Source organism: Neltuma alba, unplaced genomic scaffold (assembly GCF_004799145.2).
Source record: "Neltuma alba isolate B1F8T4 unplaced genomic scaffold, ASM479914v2 tig00000799_pilon, whole genome shotgun sequence".
NCBI classification, from domain to species: Eukaryota; Viridiplantae; Streptophyta; class Magnoliopsida; order Fabales; family Fabaceae; genus Neltuma; species Neltuma alba.
Window position 1 is genome coordinate 86,209 of NW_021632197.1, and position 25,333 is coordinate 111,541.

Sequence of the window (25,333 nt, forward strand, 5' to 3'; positions counted from 1 at the left end):
TAACATTTTTAACGATGAGAGGTAAAATTGCTACGATTTTAAACTCACAAGACAAATTTGCATCTAAAAAAAAACTCTTGGACACCTAATGCTCCTCCGTGAAAACATCTGGTGCAAATTTGCCCCTAAAGCTTAAAATCCCTTCTATAAATTCTGATTAAAAAGCTACTTTTGAAAGTTCATACCATCATTTCAAACAAGCACGAAGCAAAATACTATGGCGAGGAAAAAAAGGAACACGTACACGTGCAATTAGAGAAGAAAGAAGATGAAAGAAATCAGTGTTCTTTACAGAAAGGAGGGGTACCTGAACTATGGACAGCATTTACTATTAAAGTATTCATTCCAAATAAATTAACAGGTAAACGAGATCTACAGAAGATTTGCAGACCAAAGCAATCATAACATGTAAGAAAATAAGAAGAGAACCCCACTTCAAAGTTTTCGTGGCATGCTTAGGTTCTCTTTATGATCATTTTGGTCTGCCTATCTTTTGTAGAGCAAGTCCAAGAAACAAATTTACTTCATTCCAAATCTATAATCCCAAAATTTGATAGAAGTATCTTTACTTGATCAACGAAGTCTGAGCCTGTTGCATACTCTGTCAGCATTCCAACAGCAAAACCAAACATGGCCCATCTGTAACAATGAAATCCCATTTACAAATTCTAAATGGACGAGTAACATAAATAGTTGTAACTTCCAGAAGAAAATGAGAAGAACGGAAATTAACGGCATAATCTTAACAGAGTCCAAATTATTGAACCTATGAAGATGAGAAGATAATTATTCGGGGAGAGGTTAAGATCGGAATATAAGGTATTAACTGAAGTACCATCATTGCTGCTGAAAAGAATGCTGCAAAATTTGATAAAACCTTTCTCTTTCTAATAGATTGAGATCAGACTCTTTTACAGTATCATTAAAGTGAAGTCCACAATATCATTCAGGCCTCTTTGGCCAAACTTTTGAAGAAAGAGAGTAAGTAAAGACAGTTAGATTATGATATTAGCATTGATAAGCTGGATCAAGGTAAAAGAGTAGAAAGAATACCATTAATTCTACACTGGAGTGTTTTATTAATCAAAATTTACAACAATTATGCAAATGAGTGCCAGCAAACTGATGGTCACCATGTAAATTTTGGTATTCTATCTTTCATTTATGAATTCTGTAGAGTCTATGCTGAAGATTTCTTCTTCACATTGATATGAGAAAAACGTTAACGAGATATGCAAATCAACTCTGGAAGTTGAAGAAATGATATGGAGGTAAACGGGGCAAGGACAATGAGGGCTCTAAGGCAATTCACACGAGGAATCCAACAACTCCTATTAAACAAGACCATGAATTAAGTGAATTTTAAAGTTTCTTTTGAATCAGTCTGCAGAAGCTCCACAATTGAGACATGAAATTGAATTCATAAAGAGAATCTGAAGGCTTTCAAGAGAACAAATCTCGTTTCCTATAATCTCCTGGTACTTGGCAATAAAACACAGTGATAAAATGGATTTCGGCACTATAATTTGACTGACTCTCCTGCCTCAGATACATACCAGATAATTTGTTTGCCTAATGAGAAAGGCCCATATGACTCAGTTTCCATCGGAATATGCAAACGAGTCATGCTTGCCCATCTTAACATGAAAACTGAAACTACCATCCAAGTTGGACGAGAGACTTTATCCCAAAAGTTAGTCAGTGGAGTGGAAGAACAAATACACTTAATCTAGAAAATGGTCTACCTATTCATAATGAGACTAGGCACGCCATATTACCTTGATCACCATCTAATAAAAGGCCATTCCAGTTTCCAAATTGCAATTAAGGGATGGAATGATCACAAGAAACTCAGCTATAACTTCCATGAACCATTAAACTGAATTAATGTAAATCAGGCACCACAGTGACCAAAATTCCTGGAAATTTTGCTAAATGATCATCTTATATGAGCTACCATAAGATTATCTACATTTTCAATTTCATCATAATCTACAGATCAAATGTACCACATTGAAAGCTGCTACTATTATTTAACTCATTTAATCAAAGTCTTGAACGAGGGGAAACAACACAATGTAACGAAATTGGCAGAGGAATAACCCTATCAATTGTTCAGCATCATTAAAACTTAAAAGAAGCACCGACCACAAATATTAAATTGGACGTTACATGACTTTTCAAATATATTTTGAAGTGTTGTGTTGCATTAGCACAACTATACCTATGAACTGGAACTCTAATTGGGTCAGCTTAAGATTTATCTATAATCTATTATTCTGACGTAAATCACATTAACCTGGTCATTAAATCAAACAGTTGGTGACAATTTACCAGTAGCGCCAACACAAATCAAGCAATTAACATGAGCCCACATAAATCTGTTTCACTCCCAACTTACCTGCCATTGGTAATCTCATTCTTCCCAATGAAACCAAACAGAGGCCCTCGGTCTGCTTCTTCAAGCTTCTTCTGCTTGAAGTAATCCTGCAACTCCTTGGCCTTTTGCCTCTGAAACTCCAACGTAATAACATTCTTGTCACCCCCGACAATAGCAGCTGCCTTGGGCGGCGGAGTCACGTTGGTTGACGGGGGAGACGGCGGTGAAGGCGGTGAAGTTGAAGAAGGAGGGGTGGGTTTCTGGGGTTGAGCCACTGGTCTTCTGAGAGGACCTTCAGTCTGAGAACTCCTTATAGTGACACAAAAAGGCTTGGAAGAAGAAAATCTGAGAGAAAAGGATGAAGTTGATGAAGACGTGCAAGAGGAGGGTGAGGAAGAACAAGGAGAGATTTTGATGCATGGAATTGAAGAAGCCACAGACATTTTTCTACTTTGCCTGATGGAGATTTCCAATATCTATCTATAATCTATCCCTCAAAATTTGTTCTATCTTCAGTCTTTTTGTGTCAAGATTGTTGTGTGGTGGTTTGTGGATTTGGACGTGACTTACCTAAATCAGAGAAGTGGCGTACATGTGGATAAGGAGGGACCAAGTTTTGCAGTGGAAGGTGGCTCCAGTTCAGAGTTCCTTAGCATGTCGTTTCTCTAAGGACATGATGACACTCAGAAAGATCACCACCAACCATAGAGTCTTATATGGGTGTTCATGGTTCAGAAGATCCCATAACTTGTGCGAATACAGATTTTTTAATTTATTAAAAAAATTAAGAACAGCATGCATTTTAACGGACTCAATTTGTGTTGGCAAAAAAGGTTCAAAAAAAAAATTCACATTTTTTGTGATCGTATTGAAGCAATTAGTGTCATTTTAAAGGGTATAATTACCCTTTTAGGGACATAACAGAAGATATTAGACTTTTTATTTATAAGGTTGGCCAAGTGAAGCTTTGTCATGTAAGCAGAGATGAACTCACTTTTACTGATAGATTAGCTAAATTTTTTCATATGTTAGAGGTTAGTTGGTGTCTATTTGATCAACTACCACCTCTCAATTTTTTCAGAAACACTTTTTCACAAATCAAAACAAATTCCTCTATATATTTACTTCGTATACTGTAAAAGTATTTCTGAAATCATGATTTTATTCTTACTCAAATACCCCCTAAATCAAGAGATAGAGCTTGATGAAGGTGACTAAAAAACTTTTTTTATTTTCGTAACTGTTTAGTGTGTTATCCAGTTTCTTATTAAAAAAAAAATTCATGGGATTGGAACTCAAATTGAGTCAAAGTAATAAATTACTTCTCCAATCCTAAATATAAGACCCTTATACTAATGTGTATAAGGGTCTTATATTTAAGACCGGATGAATAGTAAATGAGTCATGTGCTTGGTTTGTTCCAAAGTTTAAGGATCAGTTCGGTTAAATCACGCAGTTAAACTTTTATCTTGACTAGTTTAATTATCAATTCGGGTTTCACTCAATGACGTGTTTTTGAGATTATTTTTATTTTATTTTTTTGTTAGAGTTTTTGAGATTATTCTAATTAAATACAAATGTTACATAACTACTTGACGAAATTGGGTGTTTGTCCCTATCTTTACGCTATATATATATATATATATATATATATATATCAAAACTAACGCAAATATAATCAGTTAGAGAAGATCTGGAGAAATATATGGTAAGCTTCTAATTCACTTGTAGAGTTTGATTCGGGTTATAGATAAAATTCATAATTATTTTAATATTTAATTAAATTAATTTACATTAAATTAATTTTTTAGAGGTCAAACCACACACTTTTGCATACAAGGAGGTAAGGTTTTCTTTTACAGTTTTCGTGGCTATTGCCCATTCGGCCCTACCAAATTCAAATAAGAATTATCTCAAAATAAATCATTTGTTTTTGTCAAAAAAAAAAAAAGAGCTTGAGACATGCTGCTCTAATTACAAGTTACCGGCAGAAAAAATATTTTGTTCTAAATATGCTCACTTGAAGAATTATTAATAATTATTTTCTAATTTTATTCCTATTTAATGAGAGAAATGAGAATGATTTATAAATTTAAAGAGAGATAAAAATTTTAATAAGGACAAGTTTAAAATTTTTTATTAATTTAACACATATTTAATGACTTAACTATTAGTTTTTAATATACGAAAATGAGTCACAAGTACCTTATAAATTGAATTGGTATCTTTATTTATAAGCCTTCAATTATATATAAAATACCAACTTCAATTTTTAATATAAAAGCTAGTTGAAAAGTTGGTTTGATCATAAATACAAGATTACAATCCAATTCGTTATCATCGGCTAACTAACACGTCAAGCCCTGCCAGCCGCCATCTAGTCTATGACTAAATATATGCACTTTAAAGACCTTTAGAGACAGTTTTTGTCACCGCTGAACACGAGGCCCTCAGCGGCGATTTTTTTTGTCACCGCCAAAGGAAATAGTTTCAACAACGACTTTTTTGTCATTATTGAAAAGTATACTTTCAATAGTGGCCTTCTAGAGTTAGTACTAAAAGTTGACTTTCAGTAGTGGTTTATCGAGGCTAAAAGTTATTGCTGGAAATCTTTTTTTATTTTTTGTTAGTAAAATAGGGAATAGATTGTGATGTGTGTTTCTATTACTCCCAATTTCTCTAGAGTCAAATATATCATCACAACGAGATAGCCAAATATCCCACAGATCAATGTAGCCAAATAGGATCGGCCACTGAATATTCTTGGTATATATGATTAACCTACTTGGTACTAAAATTCAATTTGACCCACTCCAAACTGTGGAATGATCAGAAGGTTGGCCAAAGCTCTGGAGCAACTACTGACTTCCATCAATGAAAAGCATTTGAACAATCCTAATCAGGTGCATGGAGTCCTCACCCCCAACACAACCAAATGGACATGTCGCTGCCTCTGCGAGGCCCCTGTTCGGCCTTGAAAATAAACAAGCACACAGATAAGGTTGCATCCACACGCTTGATGTTTATTGTAATTAAAGGAAGAGGGATTAAAATGGCAAAAGGTTGATGGATTGATGTTTCTTGGTTATCCTTTCTTTGCCATCTATTCAAGAAGAGAATGATGACGCCTGAGGCTTGTTTAGGTGCAAGTGACTGGGGCCTTAATGACTGGGGATGGGTAGAGACAACGCAGGAGATGGCAACGGAGAAGGAGATCGCTAAAAACTCTCTTATCCCAATGCTAAGAGTTAGCAGGCTCCTTGTGCGTCTGAAGGCAAATAACAACATAATCTCTAGTCCGAAGGCAATGAAAGAGAAGCATTCAGAGATTTGGGGCTTTCCTTTGCAATTTCAGTTTGTTGAAGGAGGATTAATTATGAAGACAATGCAAGGATCCTCGCTTCAAAATGATGCAAATCTTAATTTAAGAGGTCCTTTGGAAGATGCTATAAAGAACCTTAGTCCTCATTTGATATGAAGCATTGAGAATAAGAGGTAAAGATTGATATTAGAATTGAGAAAACTCATCAAAAAAATATTTAATATGAGGGATGGGAAACCCATGTAAATGAGATAGAAGAATACTACCTTCCCTATCATCCCCCAATTCCTCATATATGCGTTTGCTCAATCCTAAATAACAAACAATTTCTTATAATAAACATTTTTAATGAGTGTCATTACAAAAAAATATGTCAATTGTAGCGGTTAAAGTGAGACATTTCTAGCAGTTTTAACCGCAACAAATAACATTTGTAGCGGTTAACAAAACTGCTAGAAAACCAGGCGCAAGAAAAAAATTTTAGAGGTTATGGCAACCGCTACACAGTATGGTCAAAATGCTAGACAATTTCTAGCGGTTAACCAACCGCTAGAAAATGCTGAAAAGGAAAAACAATTCTAGCGGTTTTATAACTGCTAGAAAATTCTGAACCAAATCTCATTTTGCCGGGAATTAAAAATTTTCATTAGGGCGCCAACATTTCTAGCGGTTCAAGAACAGCTAGAAATTCGGGGAAATCAAATTTTTCAGGCAATTAAATGTTTGCAATGGCGCCAAAAAATTTTCTAGCGGTTTGAACCGCTAGAAATTTTTGCACAAAATTTAAATTTCACGAAATATTTGTAGCGGTTTTGAACCGCTAGAAATGTTTTCCGTGCCAGAAAAAAAAATTGTGGTTTTTCATTATTAGAAAATATAATATTATAATTTTAAAAACTATTAAATAGATTATGTTGAAGAATTTTTGTTAATTTGTATAATTAGTTATGTATTACATTTTATATATTTAAATTTTGTAATAAACAATATGTAATTAAATTATGAGTGTGTCAAAAGAAGTGAATTTAATTTAATAAGATAATTGAATTGAATATTTAATAAGATAGTTGAATTGAAGATGAGATAGTTTGTAATATTGAACCTATAGTGTTAGGTTGAGGAGTATTTGAATCAGCTGAGGAGGGCATGACAAGTGTGAAGAAGAAAAATCTGAAAGAAAAGGAGAAATAAATATGTTAGTAAATTTTAAGTAAAAACAAATAAAAGATACAATGACTTATAAAATAAAATTCACTTACCACACAGTAAAGATAAAGAAACCACCATATGAGATAGTAAGAAAAAAAAGAGAGAATTATGAAGAATAATAGGAGAGGAAAGAAAAGAGATGGAGTAAATGCATGTAGAGAAGATATGATATTTATAGAGATCAGCGACACATTTGTAGCAATTTTTTTGTAGCGTTTTATTGCATTTTGTAGCTGTTAGTCATTTTCTAGCGTACACATAACAGCTAGTATTTTGTAGCGGTTATAATTTGTAGCGGTTATATAACTGCTACAAATTTTTTATTTTTTATTTTTTAAAAAGCTGTACCAATTTTAATTTATGCATATGTATTTATGGACGGAAAATTTTTTTAATAATAAAAATTTTGGATGCTGCTATTCTCCATCATCATCCGGCCTAAAAGGACACATTTTAAAAAAATTTGTTAGAATTATAATGTATTTAGAAAAAATTTGTAATTAGTAGTTAATTATTTAAATAATTTAAGAAAAGACGTATACCCGATAATTGGCAAAATTATCATCTCCTTGAGGAAAGAAGTCTTCAAGATTCGAGGGTTGGAAGGGTTCACTGTTGTAAATAATGTCACCATCACCCATATCATAAAGATCCCGTGGCTTGAGGTGAACGACCATATTCCAGTCTTTATGTTTCTCGTCCTCGACATAGTAAACCTGGTGTGCCTCAGAAGCAAGGATATATGGCTCATCATCTTCAGATGCCCCCGTATGAATAAGTCTAGAGAAATTAACTGAGGTGATGCCCAAATGGTCAGTAGCGAGTCCCCGTGAAGTTGTCGTATTTGCCCAGGAGCACTTGAACAGTGTCACGGTGAAAAGCTGGTAACTCAACTCAATAATGTCAATTAGCTTTCCATAATAAGTGACGCCTCCAAAGTGCATATCGCCATCACTGCTGCTAGCATAACATCTCGTTCCGAATGTCCCGCAAACTCCAGAGTTTTGTGTGAGCAATCCCTGATCACGTCCTACCGTACAGAATTTGAAACCGTTGACATTATACGCAGTAAACCTTCGTGCATGGTCTAACGGACCGAGAGAAAGAGCTTTGGATTCATCTGTGTATGGGCTGTTGTCATTAAGTATTCGACGTGTAAACCAACTAGAAAACTCTTTGTGGACTCTTTTATCAATGTCAGCAGAACGTGCACGCCCCCGTAGCTGACGCCTGAGGTAATTCCTAAACTCACTACAGTAAAGTGTAATTTGTTAGAAGAGTCAGTGAGAAACAAATATAAAGTGTAAAAGCTAGTGAGCTTATATGATATACTTACTGCATGAAGGGTTCAACTTGGCTGCAATTTATCAAAACGTGTCTGTGTGCCTGGAGTTTCTCTGTAGGAGTGAGTCTGAAGAATTCATATCCTCCAACTGGTTTCCCAACAGGAGGAAATAAAGTTAACGTGGAAGGACTAGGAGGAGAATCATCTACACGACGCGGGCAATTAAAAGATGTCTCCACGTCATCAAAGTACCTTGAATAGAAAGTTAGGACCTCATCTCCGGAATAACCTTCTGCTATTGACCCCTCAGGCCATGCCTTATTCCTAACACATGATTTTAATTTTCCCAAGTACCTGTAAGTTAAAATTGCATTAATAATTACGAGTAAATGAAAGAACAATGTGAAATTTAAAGAGACGGGAATAAAAGATAATCTAGTACCTCTCTATAGGATACATCCATCGATAGTGAATTGGGCTAGCAACCTTTGCTTCTCGAACAAGGTGAACAGTCAAGTGAATCATAACAGTAAAGAATGATGGAAGAAATATCATCTCCAAGTGACAAAATGTAAGAATAATTTTATTTTGCAGCTAATCAAGCTCTTCTGCTATCAAGACCTTCGCACACAACTTCTTGAAAAATGAACATAATTCTACCAGAACCACTGATACATCAGAAGGAAGTGTGTTTTTCAAGGCCAATGGAAGTAATTGTTGCATAAGAACATGAGGATGAGGAACCCGGCCGCTTCGCTCTCGCACTTGCCTGAGAGCTCCTGGCAGTATATGAAGGGCCAGCGCCACTTGAGTGGGGCAACCTAGTCGGTGTAGGTCCAAGTCCAAGCCTGCTAACTCGACCAGGGTGCTGCAGCCGGCCACGACCCGCTAAAAGTGAGGCGGTGGGATCCAAGGCAGACTCTTGAGACTCACGTAACTCGGTATCGACTTGAATCATCCATGCCTACCAAAATTAATGTAAAGAAGTTAATTATAATAAAATGATATTTACAGTGTGATATTATATTAATATTTAATTTATTACTTACCGCTATCTCCTCAACCTCATCCGACGCACGTCCGTCTCGAGATCTATACACCATCAGCCACATCTCGTCATAAGTGGCCGTGTATCCCCGCTCCCGCCGTATCTTTTCCCTCTGTAAATGAAATGAAAGAAATAATTAGTTACAAATTAAATACATATACATATTTAATAAATTTATTTCAAGTACTCACAATCTCGTCATAAGTGATCGCAAAGCTCCTGGATCCAGCCTTATGACGTATCGTCTGATGCCTGACGCTCCCAGCATTTCTCCTAGAAAGAGCCTGAAGCAAAATGTAAAAAGATTAAATTAAATTAGTCAAGTCGAACAAAAAATAAATAAATTATAATTAATACAATATTATCATACTATCTGGTCAGTCGTCATCCTAAAATAGACGTAATTGGACCATTCTTGCTCCAGGACTCCACCAAGTACATCTGCCAGTATCTCCTATAGGGGCCTCGTCCCGTCACCTTTCTTCTCCCTCCGCAAGTCGGCCCTCCTGTTCTTCCATGCCATCCCAAGCCTCTTGGTCGTGTTAGCCCTCAACTCCTCCTCCAGAATAAATTTACTTTATGATTAAAATAATAAATTAACTAAATAACAAATTATAAACAAACAATTAGGCAATTTCAATAAAAATATTTAGTTTTTAACTAATTTAAAAATATTATAAATAAAATATAAATTATATCAATAACAAATAATAATTAAACAATTAAGTAATTTAAATGAAAAAATATTTTTACTCAACTAAATTTAAAATTATTACAAGTAATAAATTAATGAAATCAACAGCAAATTATTTTCAAATAATAAAATAATTTAAATAAAAAATATATATATTCATTTAACTACTTTTAAAAATATTATAAATAACAAACAAATTAAATAAATAAAAAATTATAATCAAACAATTAAATTATTTGAAAAAATATATATAATCATTTATTTAAATTAAAAAATTATAAATAACAATTTTATATTACCTTCATCATTTCCCAACCTTGCTGCTTTTTCTCTGAGGTGATCTTCTTCCAGTCCTGCACGTAGATGGGGAACAGCTTCCATTGCTGATCAAGGAGGTGCACGTACTTGTTGTACAACTGGCCACCTTTCTTCGTCGGTTGGCCCAACTCATTGAGTGGCACAACCACTCGTCCGCTCGTCATCATAGACAGCTCTCTGGCTGTCAACCTCCTATAGGACCTGTTCCTCTTAGAGTCTGCAAAATTTAATTAAGAAATAAATTATATATCAATGAATTAATACAATTTCTATATAAATTAAATACTTATCAAATTTAAAAAATTTAAATAAATACTTACCCACAAATTCCACTTTAAAACCTGCCTGTTGTTTGGGAGCAGGACGCTATGCAGTCTGGGGATTCTCATTCCCCTAAACCTGCTCCTCCTCCTCCTCCTCTTCGTCAGCAGCATCAGCATCAGTATAGGGTTGTTCATCCCCAGTAAAATGAGTCTCCTCAGTCCGCTCGATATCATCCTGCTCCATAAAGCTGATGATATCCTCCTCGCTGAGATCGTAGTCATGAATGCTGGGGAATGGCTCACCAGCATCATGACGATCCTCACTAGGTCCAGCTCTCTCAGGATCAACTGGCTCCTTCCCTGGCCGACAACTCATCCTAATAACAACAAATAGTAAGTATTTATAAATAAAATAAAAAGAAAAATTATTTATAAGCCAAAATATAATAAATTAAATAAAACATAAAAATAAAAATTATTTATAAATAAATTACTACTTCTACTTGAAAATAAGGATCTGCAACTGAATCAGAACTCGGATATATTTTGTGGAGAAAATTCAGCAGAGCTTCGCTTCCTGAACGACTGAAGAAGTGAAAGTGAAAGGGGGTATATATAGGCCGCGCATTTCTAGCGGTTCTAGGAATAACCGCTAGAAAATTTTAGCGGTTCTCAACAAAACCACTACAAATTGCTAACGGTTACACACCGCATTTAGGGCACCTTGGGAATTTACACCTTTTCTAGCGGTATCTAAAACCGCTAGAAAGTGCAACGGTCATATAAATCTCCTCGGGAAATTAAATATTTTCTAGTTGTTTAAGTGGAAACCACTAGAAATTCTCATACTCTAGCGGTTTGTTGGCCTGAACCGCTAGAAAATAAACGCTACAATTTTGGCGCCAAGTTCCCGCCAAAACCCAGGAAAGGTTCTAGCTGTGAATTTCTAGCGGTTAGGTTATAACCGCTAGAAATGTGCGGGCCCCACCGTCTAAATGGTCAAAGCGTCGCTAATTTGTAGCAGTTAGGTTATAACCGCTAGAAATTCTGACCCTTCTAGCGGTTTATTTGAACCGCTAGAAATGTTCTGCTGCTAACGTAACATTTTCTTGTAGTGTGTTCTCAATTACAACCCCACTCCTTACCTCTCACTTTCAGTACTTCATGCCAAACAAGACCTTAGTGGTTACTTCACAACCACTCATCAACCACAAGTCCAATTACTTGGAGTTGCTGGGATTGGGGGCTCTCTAGCAGCGTATTCTAGTGTCTTGTTTGTCCTTGCTATGTTTTAAGATTTGTTTTTAAAAGGGTATTTTATTTGTTTCTCATTTGTATGTTGTTTTGTCTACCCAGTAACCTTGCCTTTCTAGATTAATTTTGGTTACGATGATAGTTGGTTTATGTCTTAGAGCTGATAAAATGGGCTGGCAGTACAGATACGAACCAGGCCACACTGATGGGGCATTGAAATAGCATGCACCTTAACAGGTTGCCAAGAGCCCACCTATTTTTTTAAAAAAAATTATTATTATTTGTATGGGTTGGGCTTAGTTTGAAATGTTGAAATTAGAATTGGAATCTTGAACTTGAGTAGTGGGTTCTAATAAAATAATGTGAGAATTAATTTATAATTTAAAGAGATATTTTAGAAAAACTAACACATGTTTTTTATAAATAATTAATTTAATCATTTTTCTTATCCAAATTAATTAAGTAAATCTTTTACATGTGTGTATATATAAGCATCACATGTTTATTTAATCTTATAAAGGTGTGTATAGTAACCACAACTAGATAAAAAAAATAAAAGATGGATGATGCTTTTTATATAACTATACACATATATAAAGTGCTTAATTACATATGCAATGATATGAATGAGGCAATGTCCATGTGGAATTTGAGGGTTAAAATCCTCTAACTATATTATGTAATATATTGGAAATTTCATGAAAAAGTAAACCCAAAAAAAAAAAAGTGGGCTAGCCCACAGCGAAGCAAACCAAAAGCGGTGTAAGCTGGAGTAGCCTGCACCTTGGTGGGCTGGCATTGCCTTTTTTTTTTAGCAGGCTAGCAGAGGTCCAACCCGTATTACCAGCTCTATTATGTCTGCAATGATGTGCTTTGTGAATGAAGCTTTTCTTAACTTCCAAGTGTTTTCTCCTCTTCCTATGATAGGAGGGCTGTTTGGAGCTGCTACAAGTTTTCCAGCATTGACCCTAAAGAGTATGGCCCGATTTGGTTCAATACAGTTCCCTTTGCTACTTTCCTGCTACTATAATAAAATGCTGTCAAGGGTGAAAACAAACCAAACAACCTGTCAAGAGCTTATGACCTAACCTGTTTTAAAATAGAAACAGACTCAGGCATTTTTAAAGGCCTATTTAGCCTAATAGGCTAGGCTTATATTTTTTGAGAAACCTAAATAATATAATCAAACATACAAAAAAGCAATCAAACATACCTCTCATGATAATGCAGTCACCATTACTATTGTAAGCTTGCAAAGGGGTTCAAGGTAACGTCCTCTCTGTGCTTTATTGAAGTTAGTCCTTAGATAACCACTCTCTATTACCATCTCTCAAATCATAGCATATAGAAATCGTTCATTGCTCTTTTCAGTCCACAGGACACAGGCTAGGCTTGGGTCCCTTATTTTACATGGTTTTTGGGCATGTTTTTGGGTCTTCTTGTTTTTTGTGGTATTTTGTATCTTTTTCCATGTTATAAAAAAATTTTCCTTAGGTTAAAAAAAATTGTTCTATTAGTCCACCAAGCAGTTTTTGGCAAGAAGGATGACACGCTAACTTTGAAGCAATCCGTATTATTTATAAGATATGATTATTGTAACTTCTAGTAAAATTGATGCAGATGGAGTATACATAGATTGCATGCTCAGTGATTTAAGTGGTTAATTCTTCATAAGGCTATATGTCAACCTCATCTTGAGCTTTGTGCCCTTTTTTTCTTTATTTTTTATTGGGAGAATCCTGCAAAAAAAAATTTTAAATTACTAAATTCCAAATCAAATTTAGCAACAACATTTTAATATGTTTTGACGTTACTGAATTTGTACATAACATCATATTTTTTTTGGAATTCCTAATTCAGGATATAGTAAGGGATCCTCCTCCTTTTTTTTTTTAAATTTAAACCCCTTTTTAAGTTTAATTTTAAACTTATTATTAGAGTAATAAAAATAGAATCCATAGTCATACCATTAAATTAATCAAGCACCAATTCATGGTTCTCGGTCAGACTATGATCACATTGTGATTTTTTTCCCCCTTTCAAAAGGAGCCAAATTGTGATTGAAACTTGTTCTAATTAAATTAATACAGCAAGTCATTATCCTTATGCCTTTGGTTCCATGCAGCATCTACATTCAAACTCCATCTCCTTATCTATAGTTAAAGGTTGAATATAGGAGAGAAGATTGGGTTGCAAATATTCAAGGCACAAGAGGCTTCAGATATATTGCTAAGTTGTCATTAAGAAGCAATTAAGCTTCACGAAATCTTACATTTTCCTCAACTTCCTCTGAAATATCATCTGAACAAAAAAACTATAATTCTGTTGAGCTTTTACCAATAGACATTAGTCATAGTGGAAGGAGCTTTAACTGCTGAAACACGAATTCTCAAGCTTAAACAAGTGTAAATGCAGAAAAAATATCTGGGAAAACTACCTCTAATTGGACCCAAAAATACTCAAATCTGACCCATTCAGAGATAGGCACATTAGAGGGGAAAAAACTATTGATCCGTCTAAAAATGAGAACAGCATAGAATTTGCATGAATTATGGTGAATTAATGAGCACAAGTCACACAGTACAAGATTTATACAACAAATTAATGTGAAGCAGAGGAACAAAATTGAAAGCCGCAGCAAGAAATTATAGACACAAATGAAGAATCAGGTAATTCCCTTCTAGGCCATCTCGTTTAGATTCAATAACATTTCCTCCTTTTGCCTTGAGCTGAATAGTGAGATAGGTCATCAGTGAATCATCTGGCGCGTCATGGAATCCAAAATCATTCTTTAATCAAAAGCCAATTTACATAATCGCACACGAACACGTTTTATCATTCCCAATCTCAAATTCATCATCTGATTCATCTGCTTCGCTGCAAGAAAAATAGGAAGAAGTAAAACAGCTGAGGATAAGGCATCCCCTTATAATTGCTGTTAAAAAAAGCGCAGCAAAATAAAGGAAAGAACATCAAAACATAACAGGCCTTTAACCCTGCATAAATATCATAGCAAAGCCAGGAGGAAAACTTTAATCCCACAAGAGCTCCAAGAATAAAAGTTTACAATAGAATAATTAAGCAATGCTCTAATTGACAGAAGAATTGAAAAGGGCATATTGCCATTAAACTATTCATTCCTACTCCCTCCAAGACCCTCTTAATGGCTTAACCAGAAGTTGATCAAAAATGGAAAGAAAAACTTCCAAACACGAAAGGGTCAGATTTCTTAATAGACAATCTTAATCACCATAATTACACCCACGAGCCCACTGCATCTAATGGGGAGAGATGAAATCGATTAGCATCATATATTTTTAACAGCAAACAGTACTCTGCACCAAACCACCCATATACAATAACAATTACTATCAGTCCCTTCACACTTGGTGGGGCCACGAATGATACTAGGTGGGATAGCCAAGATGAAGATGTTGAGGTGGATGTATAGTCATACAAGAAAAGATAAGATTCGTGATAGACATATGTGCAGAAAAGTTGGAGTGGCTTCTACTGAAGAGAAAATGATAGAAAATTGTTTGATATGGTTTGGTCACATTTAAAGAAGGCATTTGGATGTGCTGGTGAAGAGGGTTGATTAAACATGATGGAATCCTGTAAAAAGGATAGAGGAAGGCCAAAGTGTTCTTTTTATGAAGTTATTAAATGAGATCTTTCTATCAACAAATCTAAAGATTTGGCTGTTAATAAAGCGCAATGGCATTGTACGATCTATATAACCGATCCCCACCAAACGGGATAAGACTTTATTGTTGTTGTTGTTTTATCACTCCCTCCCTGCACCTTTACAACACTCAAACTCACTTGTATGCATAAATGTTACTTCATCCGTTCCTTATTATAAGAGACATTTGATGCTTATGGCATGTTCCCATATATAAGAGACACTTAAAAGTTGTCTCTATTTTTTTGTATTGATTTCCTATTTTACCCCAATTTATTTTTGCCTCCAACTCATACTCTCTCTCCCTCCCACTTTTCTTTCTTTTAATAATTAATTGTTCTCTTCATACTCTCTCTCCTTATTAATGGGGGCATTGTTGGAAAAATATTATACTTTTTACACATTAATTGTTCTCAACTAATTTTAACTGTTTTTTTTATTAACGTAATTTGGTTATTTGTCTCTTATAATAAAGAACGGAGGGAGTAATGTATAAAATCTACCTTATTTCATTTAAGTTTCATTAATCAAGCACAATATTTTCATTCTTTGTGAAACTAATTGATTGCATCAATGAGAATAATTTGAATCTTATTCTATTAAGATTACAAGTCTATGATAATGCATAAAAGGAAAAACTAAAGCATGAATCCAATGAATGAGATAAGAGCCGAATGACTTTCTAAGGAAAAATAAACAAATGGAGGACTGGAGGGAAAGCAAGGGATCAATTTTCACCAAAAACATATGTTTCCCTCAGCCCTATACTAGCTTTACTTAGCATATAAGGACCTACCATACTATTGTTTGATAAAGTGTTGAGCAGTATGGAATGCCTAATATTCACCAATAATAGACTAATGTAATATGGAGTGCCTAAATCCTAGTTGAGTAGTATGGGATGTTCTACAAGTAAAGTGGATTGGATCTCCCGTCTTATAGCTAGTTTTTGGAGGAGGGCTTCCCTCACTTGGGCGTCTTGTCTATCAGTTGGTATCAAAGGTAGTGGTCAGTAGTTCCAAAAAGATCTACCTATGAAGGAGTCCCGTCTTATAGTTGAGTAGTATGGGATGTTCTACAAGTAAAGTTGTTAAGGTAAACAGAGAGAGAAGAGAGAGAGCAGAGAGTAAACAGTAAAATATGTATTCAATCAACCCCCGGTATAATTTCTAACATCCTATTTATAGACCACTAGTCCACTACCCATTTCCCATTTACCTTCTTGCCCCTACTAATACTATAACCAATTTACCACATGTCAATATACTCCCCCCCAACAAAAGATCCTTGTCCTCAAGGATCAGTATAAAAGTGGAAATTAAAACATGTAAGTGGGGTAAAGCACTTTTTTTTTTTTTTTTTTAAGATCATAAGTTGCTAAGACTGGAAGGAGAAACAAAAACAAAAGGACATGAAAACCCAAACTTGTTGCAGCTTTCCTTCAAATCCCAATTCCATTGTTGCACTTGATGCTAAAACCAAACGAGTAGAAGCCCATAATTGGTGAACGAGACCATCGTCAGTAAACCACCTTTCCCAACCAATTGCCAGCAGCATTTTTTTCCCCCAGTCACAGCTAGAGTGCTTCCAAGGCAACCAAAATGTTGAGCCATGATTGCGGGTGACAAGTGCACGCTCCTTACCCATCATACGAAAGGTTTCACTATCAGTAAATGATCGGCCCTTAACTGTTGCATACAAACCAAAAATCCATACAACTTCCAGCCATAACAATTCTGTCACAATCCTATTGACATAACACGTTGCCACGGTGATGAGATTAATGACAAGAACAAAGGCTAAGAAGATCAGGCCCAATGTTATGATAAAAGCTGCAGTTGCAACAGCCATGGTCAAGCACAAAGCCACAGACACACCTTCCCCAATTTTGATAGAAGCAAAGAATTCCTCAGAAACAAAAAGTTCCTTTGCTTCAATCGCTATAATTTTTGGCTCTACCTGCAGTAAACTGCCGCACCACATCACATTTGAGATGGAAGCGAAAAACTCGAAAGGCGAATAACAAAGCTCTTTGGCTTGGGTAAAGATTTTCGGGTTCAATAAGACCGGCAAGGAAACGGACGTCCCACCCCAAAGACGCCCCAACAGGCCTGTTTCTTTACTCCCCGTAAATCCAACAAAAGCCAGCATCACATTAATCCCTTTAGTGTTTGGGTTCAACCCGATTTCAGCACCAGCCCTACCCACCCAGAATGTAAAACCATCTCCGTCTTTGCTGAGCTGATCTCTGACTTCATCGATCAACAACTCACTTCCAGCCGTTCGATCATAATCCCTCCACTTGATGAATAACGCAAACAGCTCCAGCGAATGCATTGGAGTTCGCATAGGGTCGTTGATGCATAGGTCGGCCAGTGTGTTCTCCATTCCTCCTACGAAAAACTTCTCGTCAGCAGCAGTGCTGGACAACAATAATGGTGTGACAGCACGGTAATGAAACGCATCAGTTATGCAGTGGCCTGGACTCAAGGTTTTGACCTCTGTAATGAATGGAATCTGCTTAGTGGCCTTCAACAGATGTGTTCATAGAAGACACAGACACAGAGGTGTTCGCAGGCAACGGAAAAAAAACAGAAGGAGCTATAAGGGCTTGCAACTTGGACTCATCCCCAAGTGACTGTGGAAGGGGGCCGAACTTTGGTCCCAAAATGGAAGAAGACCTAGAGGTCCCAAAATTAGTAGTTCGAGCAGCAAACAGAGAAGACATTTGTGACGTCTTGGGAACAGAGAAGGATGGGCGTGCCCTCTTGTGTAAAGCCCAATAGCATCGAAGGTATAGTAACTGTTTCGCTAGGAAGAATCGTTGATGAAGGTAGAGCATCCCATAATGCCGGAATCCATCATCACTCCCGCAACTAAGCAGAGGTGCTGGTTCTTTCATTTGTTGATCTGTTCCCATCTTCTTGTCCACCTAGTGGGATAAGGCTTCTTGTTGTTGTTGTTGTTGTTGTTGTTGTTCCCATCTTCTTGTCATTCCCACGTATTACTTGATTTGCTTTAGCCTCACCGATTTGAGTCTTTCCATTCACGACTGCAGCTACATTGTCATGTTGAGATGATTCCTTCATAGCTTCGTCTAATTTCTCGTTGTTGAGATCCTTCAGCTTGTCATCGACAGAAAGTGTGCATTTCGAAATCACAGTAACTTCTTCAACTCTCTCAACTTTTGCGTTGGCCTTCAACTCCACCATTGTTTCTGCACCAGCTTCCGTGTCCTGGTTCTCATTGGTCAAGTTGTTCATATCATCATCGTTGGCTATTTTGTTTTCGGTTGCAACGATTTCATACAGATTCGAATTGTTCCTAACTTCATCTCCATTTTTCTCATCTGATTCAATGAGCAGAATAGAGGTAGATCCCCCTTCGCCTAAGTCAGTGACCGGATCTGATGAGACATAGGAGATTTGAGCAAGAATAACTTGGAGATATTCATCCAACCTACTTGTCGATAATTTCAGATCATTGATAGCCAGAGCATGTTGGTCCAAGCATGAGTGAATAGCATCAAGGGAGACTTGCTGGAGCTCAAGTCGATGCTCCAAATCATCAATGCATGCAGAGGATCGAATGTCCGGCGGTGGCGCCATAGACCGGACAAAAGGCTCTGATACCTTTGTTAAAGGTAAACAGAGAGAAGAGAGAGCAGAGAGTAAACAGTAAAATATGTATTCAATCAACCCCCAGTATAATTTCTAACATCCTATTTATAGACCGCTAGTCCACTACCCATTTCCCATTTACCTTCTTGCCCCTACTAATACTATTACCAATTTACCACATGTCAAAAGTAGATTGGATCTCCCGTCTTATAGCTAGTTTTTGGAGGAGGGCTTCCCTCACTTGGGCGTCTTGTCTATCAGTTGGTATCAAAGGTAGTGGTCAATAGTTCCAAAAAGATCTACCTATGAAGGAGTCCATGAAGCAAGGAAGCCAAAATGCAGTGTTGCAGACTATAATTCTCAAGACATCAAGCCTCCAAGAGGGGCTAATTAGTATGCCTAAGTCCTATATTGAGTGGTATGAAATGCTCTATGGCATAATAAAATGAGTTAATTCTTGTGTCAATACCTAGGTCACGTTTGGTTCAATGGAAGCATTTTGATGGAAATGAAATTGGAAGGGGAATTGGAACAAGAAAGAGAATAAAAATGGCTTTCAAAAGTACATTTGGTATTGAAAATTTGAATGGAATCCTGCTATGACTTTTGTTCAGTATGTTGGAAAAAATATTTCAATGGAACGGAAGGTTAAGAAGAGAAAGACCAAAATGTCCTGAACAAAAAAATACAATTTCCATTGGAAAAAAAGACCCCATCCAACAACAGATCTATAAGCACCATTTCATCTTCTCCGATGCGCACAACAGAAGATAGTGAACCTACCAGATCTCTCCTTTCATTATTTTCTTTTTCCTTTTTTTTTTTGGGTGCAGTGGTTAAATGAGCAGTTCTTTCCCACCAATATGGTGTGGTGCTTGAACAAGTAATGATCAGCAAGGAAGGACGCATTGATAGCCTCAAATGCCATTGGTGGGAGATCTTTGAACTCAAAAGGAGAGATCTGGAGGGAGAGAATGATCTTTGAACTCGCTAGGGAAGGAGAGATTTGGAGGGAGAGTGTGATCTTCATGTTGAGAGCTTCAAACACCGTTGGTTAAAGATCTTCAAACTAAAAGGCGGAAAGAGAGATATGTAGGGAGACATTGATCTTCAAAGTTTGAACTCACCGGTGATGGAGGAAGGACCAAAAGAGAGATCCGAATGGGTCTTGGAAATTTGACAAAAGCCAAGGGGTACTATGGTCATAAAAATTGGCTTTCTAGGTAAATCCATATTTTCCAAAGGGTGATGGTGGGAAGCTATTTTCCATGATTTTGATGGAATTGGCTTCTTGAGGAAACAAAATGATCCAAACCAAACAGACTAAAATGCATTTTCCAATTCCTTTTCCTTCCTATTCATGAGTTACAATTCCAGTGAACCTAACGGCACCTTAGTTTTTGGTGGGAGGATTCCCCACACCCTAAATGGGTGTCCATCAAAAATAGTTTAAATTGGTGAGAGTACAAGACATGGGCTTGGAGCCTCATACTTCCAAACTTATCATGAGACAAGAATTACCATGTCAAAGATTAAGTAAATTTCAGTCTTGACTATAGTCACACTATTCTCATGTGCAGCATGGGCAATAATGAGAAGCATGAATAGCTGATTAGGCTCTACCAAGCTTTTAACTAGCATCAAGAATCAAGAATAGTCCCCATCAAACTTATTAGTACATATAATGAGAAATTCATGAAACGCTTACAGCTTGGAATCTAAGTGAAAATCTTGAAGCACAATCAACATTTAAATTTATGGGATATTCACATACTTGCAATATCATTTGGGCTTATATTAATCTATTCACTTTTCTCGGCGAATTTGAACCCAGGGCTTGGGATTTTTATTTATTTACATTTCCAAGGTGGACACAAGAGCTTCAGAAGAGAAGCTACATATGCACTTGTTCTGTGCACAAATGAAATTTTGTCCAACAAAATTGTAAATCTGTCTAACTCAATTAAGCCTCATATTTGAAGTGCGACAAGCTTAATATGTCATTAAATGATAATAAATGCTTCGCATTTAAACCAGATTTCATTTAAAACAGATTAACAGAACAAGAAAGAAAGAAAGACAGGAAAGAGATTTCATAGATTCCTGTGATTCATTGGATGTCATTAGCCCAAGAAAAAGCAAAAGAAAACTTAACAAATGCAAAAGGAAAGTGAATTTCCAAAAAAACAAAAAATGTTTGTTTGCCCTGCAAAATAACTGGGACAAATCTCCCTTTACAAAAGAATGTATAGAAATCAGAAGATAAAGTACCTGGGTTCAAATTCTCGTATATCAACCAGCTCACTCCCATAAGCATCGGTCCACTGAACCTTCCTCTCCATTGGACAAGGAGGGCCACTACCCTTCCCACCTTGTCCATCCTGCTCATTAACCACTTCATCAGGAACCGGTTTATTATTTGGTGGCTTTTTTAGGCTACTTTTAAGAACAATTGTTGTATCAGTGCCATCATCAAGATGAAGAGTAGGAACCCGATCCTCTCCCTTGTCAGAACTCTGCAGCCCAAGTGAAACATCATGCTGTTGGGCAGGACCCACTTTAAGAGGAGATTTAGTGTCAAGACCTCCAGAAGTGCGACCAAAGCAAACAAATGAGGCGCACCCCTGGTAAAGACGATTCTTGGCAGAAGCCAGCTGGAGCTCAGGGTCAGTTTCTTTGTCTACCAACTGGTACTGGTTCAACGGTGAAACTCTCATGGGTTTGTCCTCACTCCTCTGACCCAAGAGAAGAAGGGTCAGGCCCTTACTATATCCTGAAGCTGAAGCAGAGAAGAATCCTCCTCCTTCTACTGCCAATAGCATCAGTTCTGCTCATCGGCACACCAGAAAATAATTTATTTATATGGCTGCCTGCCCACAGAAGAACTGAAGCTCAAACCTTCCGTCCAAAATTGAGATCAGCATGACTTTCGGTTACGGTAGAGTCAAAATATTTTTGTTTGTTACCATTTATATATTTTTATTATATCTCTTACCATATCTTTCAAGTCTCTTTATTCACATTGAATTACAAAGAAATGGTGAATATTCTCAATTTAAAAAATCCAACACTGTAAAGTTACGCCAAATATAGCAAAAGGACATACATAGGAAGTTACAGACTTAAAAGCCACAAGACAAGCATGAGCACACAGGATTTCACACGCCCGCGGTCTCCTGGTTTTCCAAAATCATGTCAAAATTTCATGGCATGGAAGGTTAGATAGCTGAAAATAGATCAAAAAAATTGCTTTCGCTCAGAAATATCATCAAAACTGCTCAAAATGTCTTTGCTGGGACAAAGTTAAGGTTGTAGGTTGTAAAGAACAAGTTTCAGAAAAAATATTAGCTCAATCAGTACTCGTAGCCACTTTCATGTACTATCGCAGAAGTTTTCTAAACAATCCAATGGATACGCATAACATAACTCGAAAATATAAAATATATAAAAAAAAAAATCAAACAAACAAACAAAAAGTTGGGCAACAGCATAAAAAAATCAACTAATTTCTGGAATCTTACACATGAGAAAACAAGGGGGGGGGGGGGGAAGAGTTGCAAAGATATCAAGTAGACACTACAGTCTACAGACTAGTTTTTCCCCTGGGCCTGAAAAAAGAGTTGAGCGAATAGCAAAAGAAGATCTCTATGTCTAGGCAACTCCACCCACACAAAGGGTAGCATACAATTCTTGAAATTTCCAACTCCATATGCCAACATAAATCGGAAGACTGTTGACTTAAAGAAGAATAAGAATAACCAAAAAAAAAAAAAAAAAGATGATGCCGTTGGAGTATAGCTGTTCATCACAAATGCAGGAGAAAAACAATCGAAAGCACAAAGATGGAACCCCGAATATTCAGTTACTACACCTGAGCACAATTAAGACCAATTCTTTGACAATGAGGTTTCTACCTTTCTACACTGACACCCTCAAGCAAATAACTCAGTAAAGCAAGATTCATAGTGTCGGTTTCCATCACTTTCCCGGGGAAAACAAATGGAAATTACAGATCAAAGTAAAATGGAACTTGCAGTACCTGGTGGCGTTGCAAAATCAACAGGGCAGGCCTCCGGCAACCACAGTGGCGCGCAGAGCCCAGAGCTACCGCATCTCCGATGGCCAGCTGGAGGAATAAATCGGCGAGGAATTAAAGACGAATTAAAACTTGAAAAGAAAAAAAATTTTAGATGTGCAAAAAATAAATAATTATCAGGAAGATACGGATAGTGACCATTGGCGCATGATAGCGATGGGACTCCATTTTTTTCTTTTTCTTTTGTTTTGTTTTGTTTTTTTTTTTTTTTGATCGGATGCAGAAATTTTATACTCCATTCTCATTATCCTTTATCGTTTTTTTATTGTTTATTTAACACATATTTAATATGTTTTACTGAATTTAAATGATACTAAGATTGATAATTTGTTGGCATATGATTATTACATTATGATATCATTCTTAATGTTTTAAAATTAAATGTGTCTAAAACTCTAAAAATTAAATTATTAATTTAAATATTCGAAATGTATATAGATTGATTATAATTGATTTTTATACTTTATATATAAAAATATCATAATAAAATGCAAATAAATAGTTAAAAAAAAAGTTATCTCATAGGTCCCGTTTGGTATGAAGCATTGAAAATGAGGGATTGAGATTGGGATTGCAATTGAAAAAAATCATTAAAATAATACTTAGCATGAGTAATTGTTTGTCATATGGGATTAGACAAACTCATAAAGGTGGGATTGGAGAATACCACTTCCCCCCATGGTATTCTCTAATCCCACATACATGGCTTTGGCTAATCCCATATATCAAACAATTTCTTATACTAAACACTCTCTTAATAGATTTTTTCAATTGTAATATCAATCTCAATCCCTCATTTTCAATGCTCCCTACCAAACGTAACCATAGAGTAATGGGGATGTAATGTCCTTTTTCGCTGACCAAATCATACAATTTTGTTGGGTCACCCTCATAATTTTAAGGTAGTCCTTCTCTGTTTTCTTACTTCATAATTCATACTTTCTAATCATCTTAATGTTACTTCTTAATTTCCATTTCAGCGGAAAGTTTAGTGAAGTTTTCATCTCCACCTGGGGGATTAAAATAGACTATGGTCTATCAAGGGCCGAATATGACTTAGCCTGGTTAAAAGCTACGCTTTTAAATTTAAAGCCTCCTCTAAAAGCCTATAGACCTGGCCTGAATAATCTTTTAAAATTATTTTATTAATACATATAAATATATGTAGGTTTTTTTTTTTTGATGGAAAAGGAAAAAGAACTACTACATAACAGCACCCACTAAAGCCTGACCCTGGATAGCTTCTCGCTGAAGAATGTCTCGTATGGGATCAAGGGGACTACAAAACGTAGCAAAATCAACCCCCATATGGCGTGCTTGTGCAGCCAAAGCATCTGCTACCGTGTTCGAGTCTCGCGAGCAAACAGCCACTTCAACCTCCCAGTTTCGACTCATCATCTGTTGGATTTCAGTCAGGACGCTGTGGTCCGGGTGTTCTGCGGGAATATGAGAATGAACAAGGGATACTAGCTCGGTGCAGTCACACTCAACGATCAAGTGACGCAAGTTGCTGTCCCATGCAAGCTTCAGAGCCCACAAAAGACCCCAAGCCTCCGCTGTGATGATTGAGCCCCGACCAACCTTATACATGAAGCCTTTCATAAAAGTGCCATTATGGTCACGGAAGACGCCCCCACAGGTGCAAAGGCTAGAGTCTAAGTGACGAGAACCATCCACGTTAATCTTCACCATATCTAAAGGTGGTGGTTTCCAGATGGGCTGCAAATACATCCCCGATCGTTGCTGTAGCGGGTTCTGGTTGCCCCAAGATAGGCAAGCCTGGGTTCGTGCAATAAGAGTCTCGACACTCCAACGTAAATCACTGAAGATTCGACCATTCCTACTCAGCCATAAGTTCCGACAAACTATAGGAAACCAGAGCCTGAAGTCATACCCGTGAACTTGGAAGTAGCTACAAGTGCACCACGTGAGCCAAGCCGAAAGATCAGAACCAGCAAAGAATTTACTTCTCCATTCATGGGGCAAGATAGCTTGCCAGACTTGCATGCTCTGCTAACAGTCACGAAGAACATGTAAAACAGTCTCTTGCTTGCCTTCACACAAGTCGCATTCCCCAGTGGGATGTAGTCCTAGCTTGGATCTTGACAGATTAGTGAACAACCTTCCCTGGGCGCATAACCACAGGAAGACTCGACACC

General features: G+C 36.7%; 1 protein-coding gene and 1 pseudogene across 1 annotated transcript; both read right to left on the bottom strand.

Moving 5' to 3' along the window:
• Positions 1 to 252: 252 nt before the first annotated feature.
• On the bottom strand, positions 253 to 3,013 carry LOC114746188 (light-harvesting complex-like protein OHP2, chloroplastic). Its single transcript, XM_028934385.1, has 2 exons — positions 2,402 to 3,013; positions 253 to 639 (listed from the first exon to the last, which is right to left on the bottom strand). The coding sequence occupies exons 1-2, from the start codon at positions 2,821 to 2,823 to the stop codon at positions 525 to 527; spliced, it is 537 nt and encodes a 178-aa protein (XP_028790218.1). The 5' UTR covers positions 2,824 to 3,013; the 3' UTR covers positions 253 to 524.
• An 11,249-nt stretch (positions 3,014 to 14,262) lies between these two features.
• Positions 14,263 to 23,212, bottom strand: LOC114746002 (uncharacterized; annotated as a pseudogene).
• Positions 23,213 to 25,333: the final 2,121 nt, after the last annotated feature.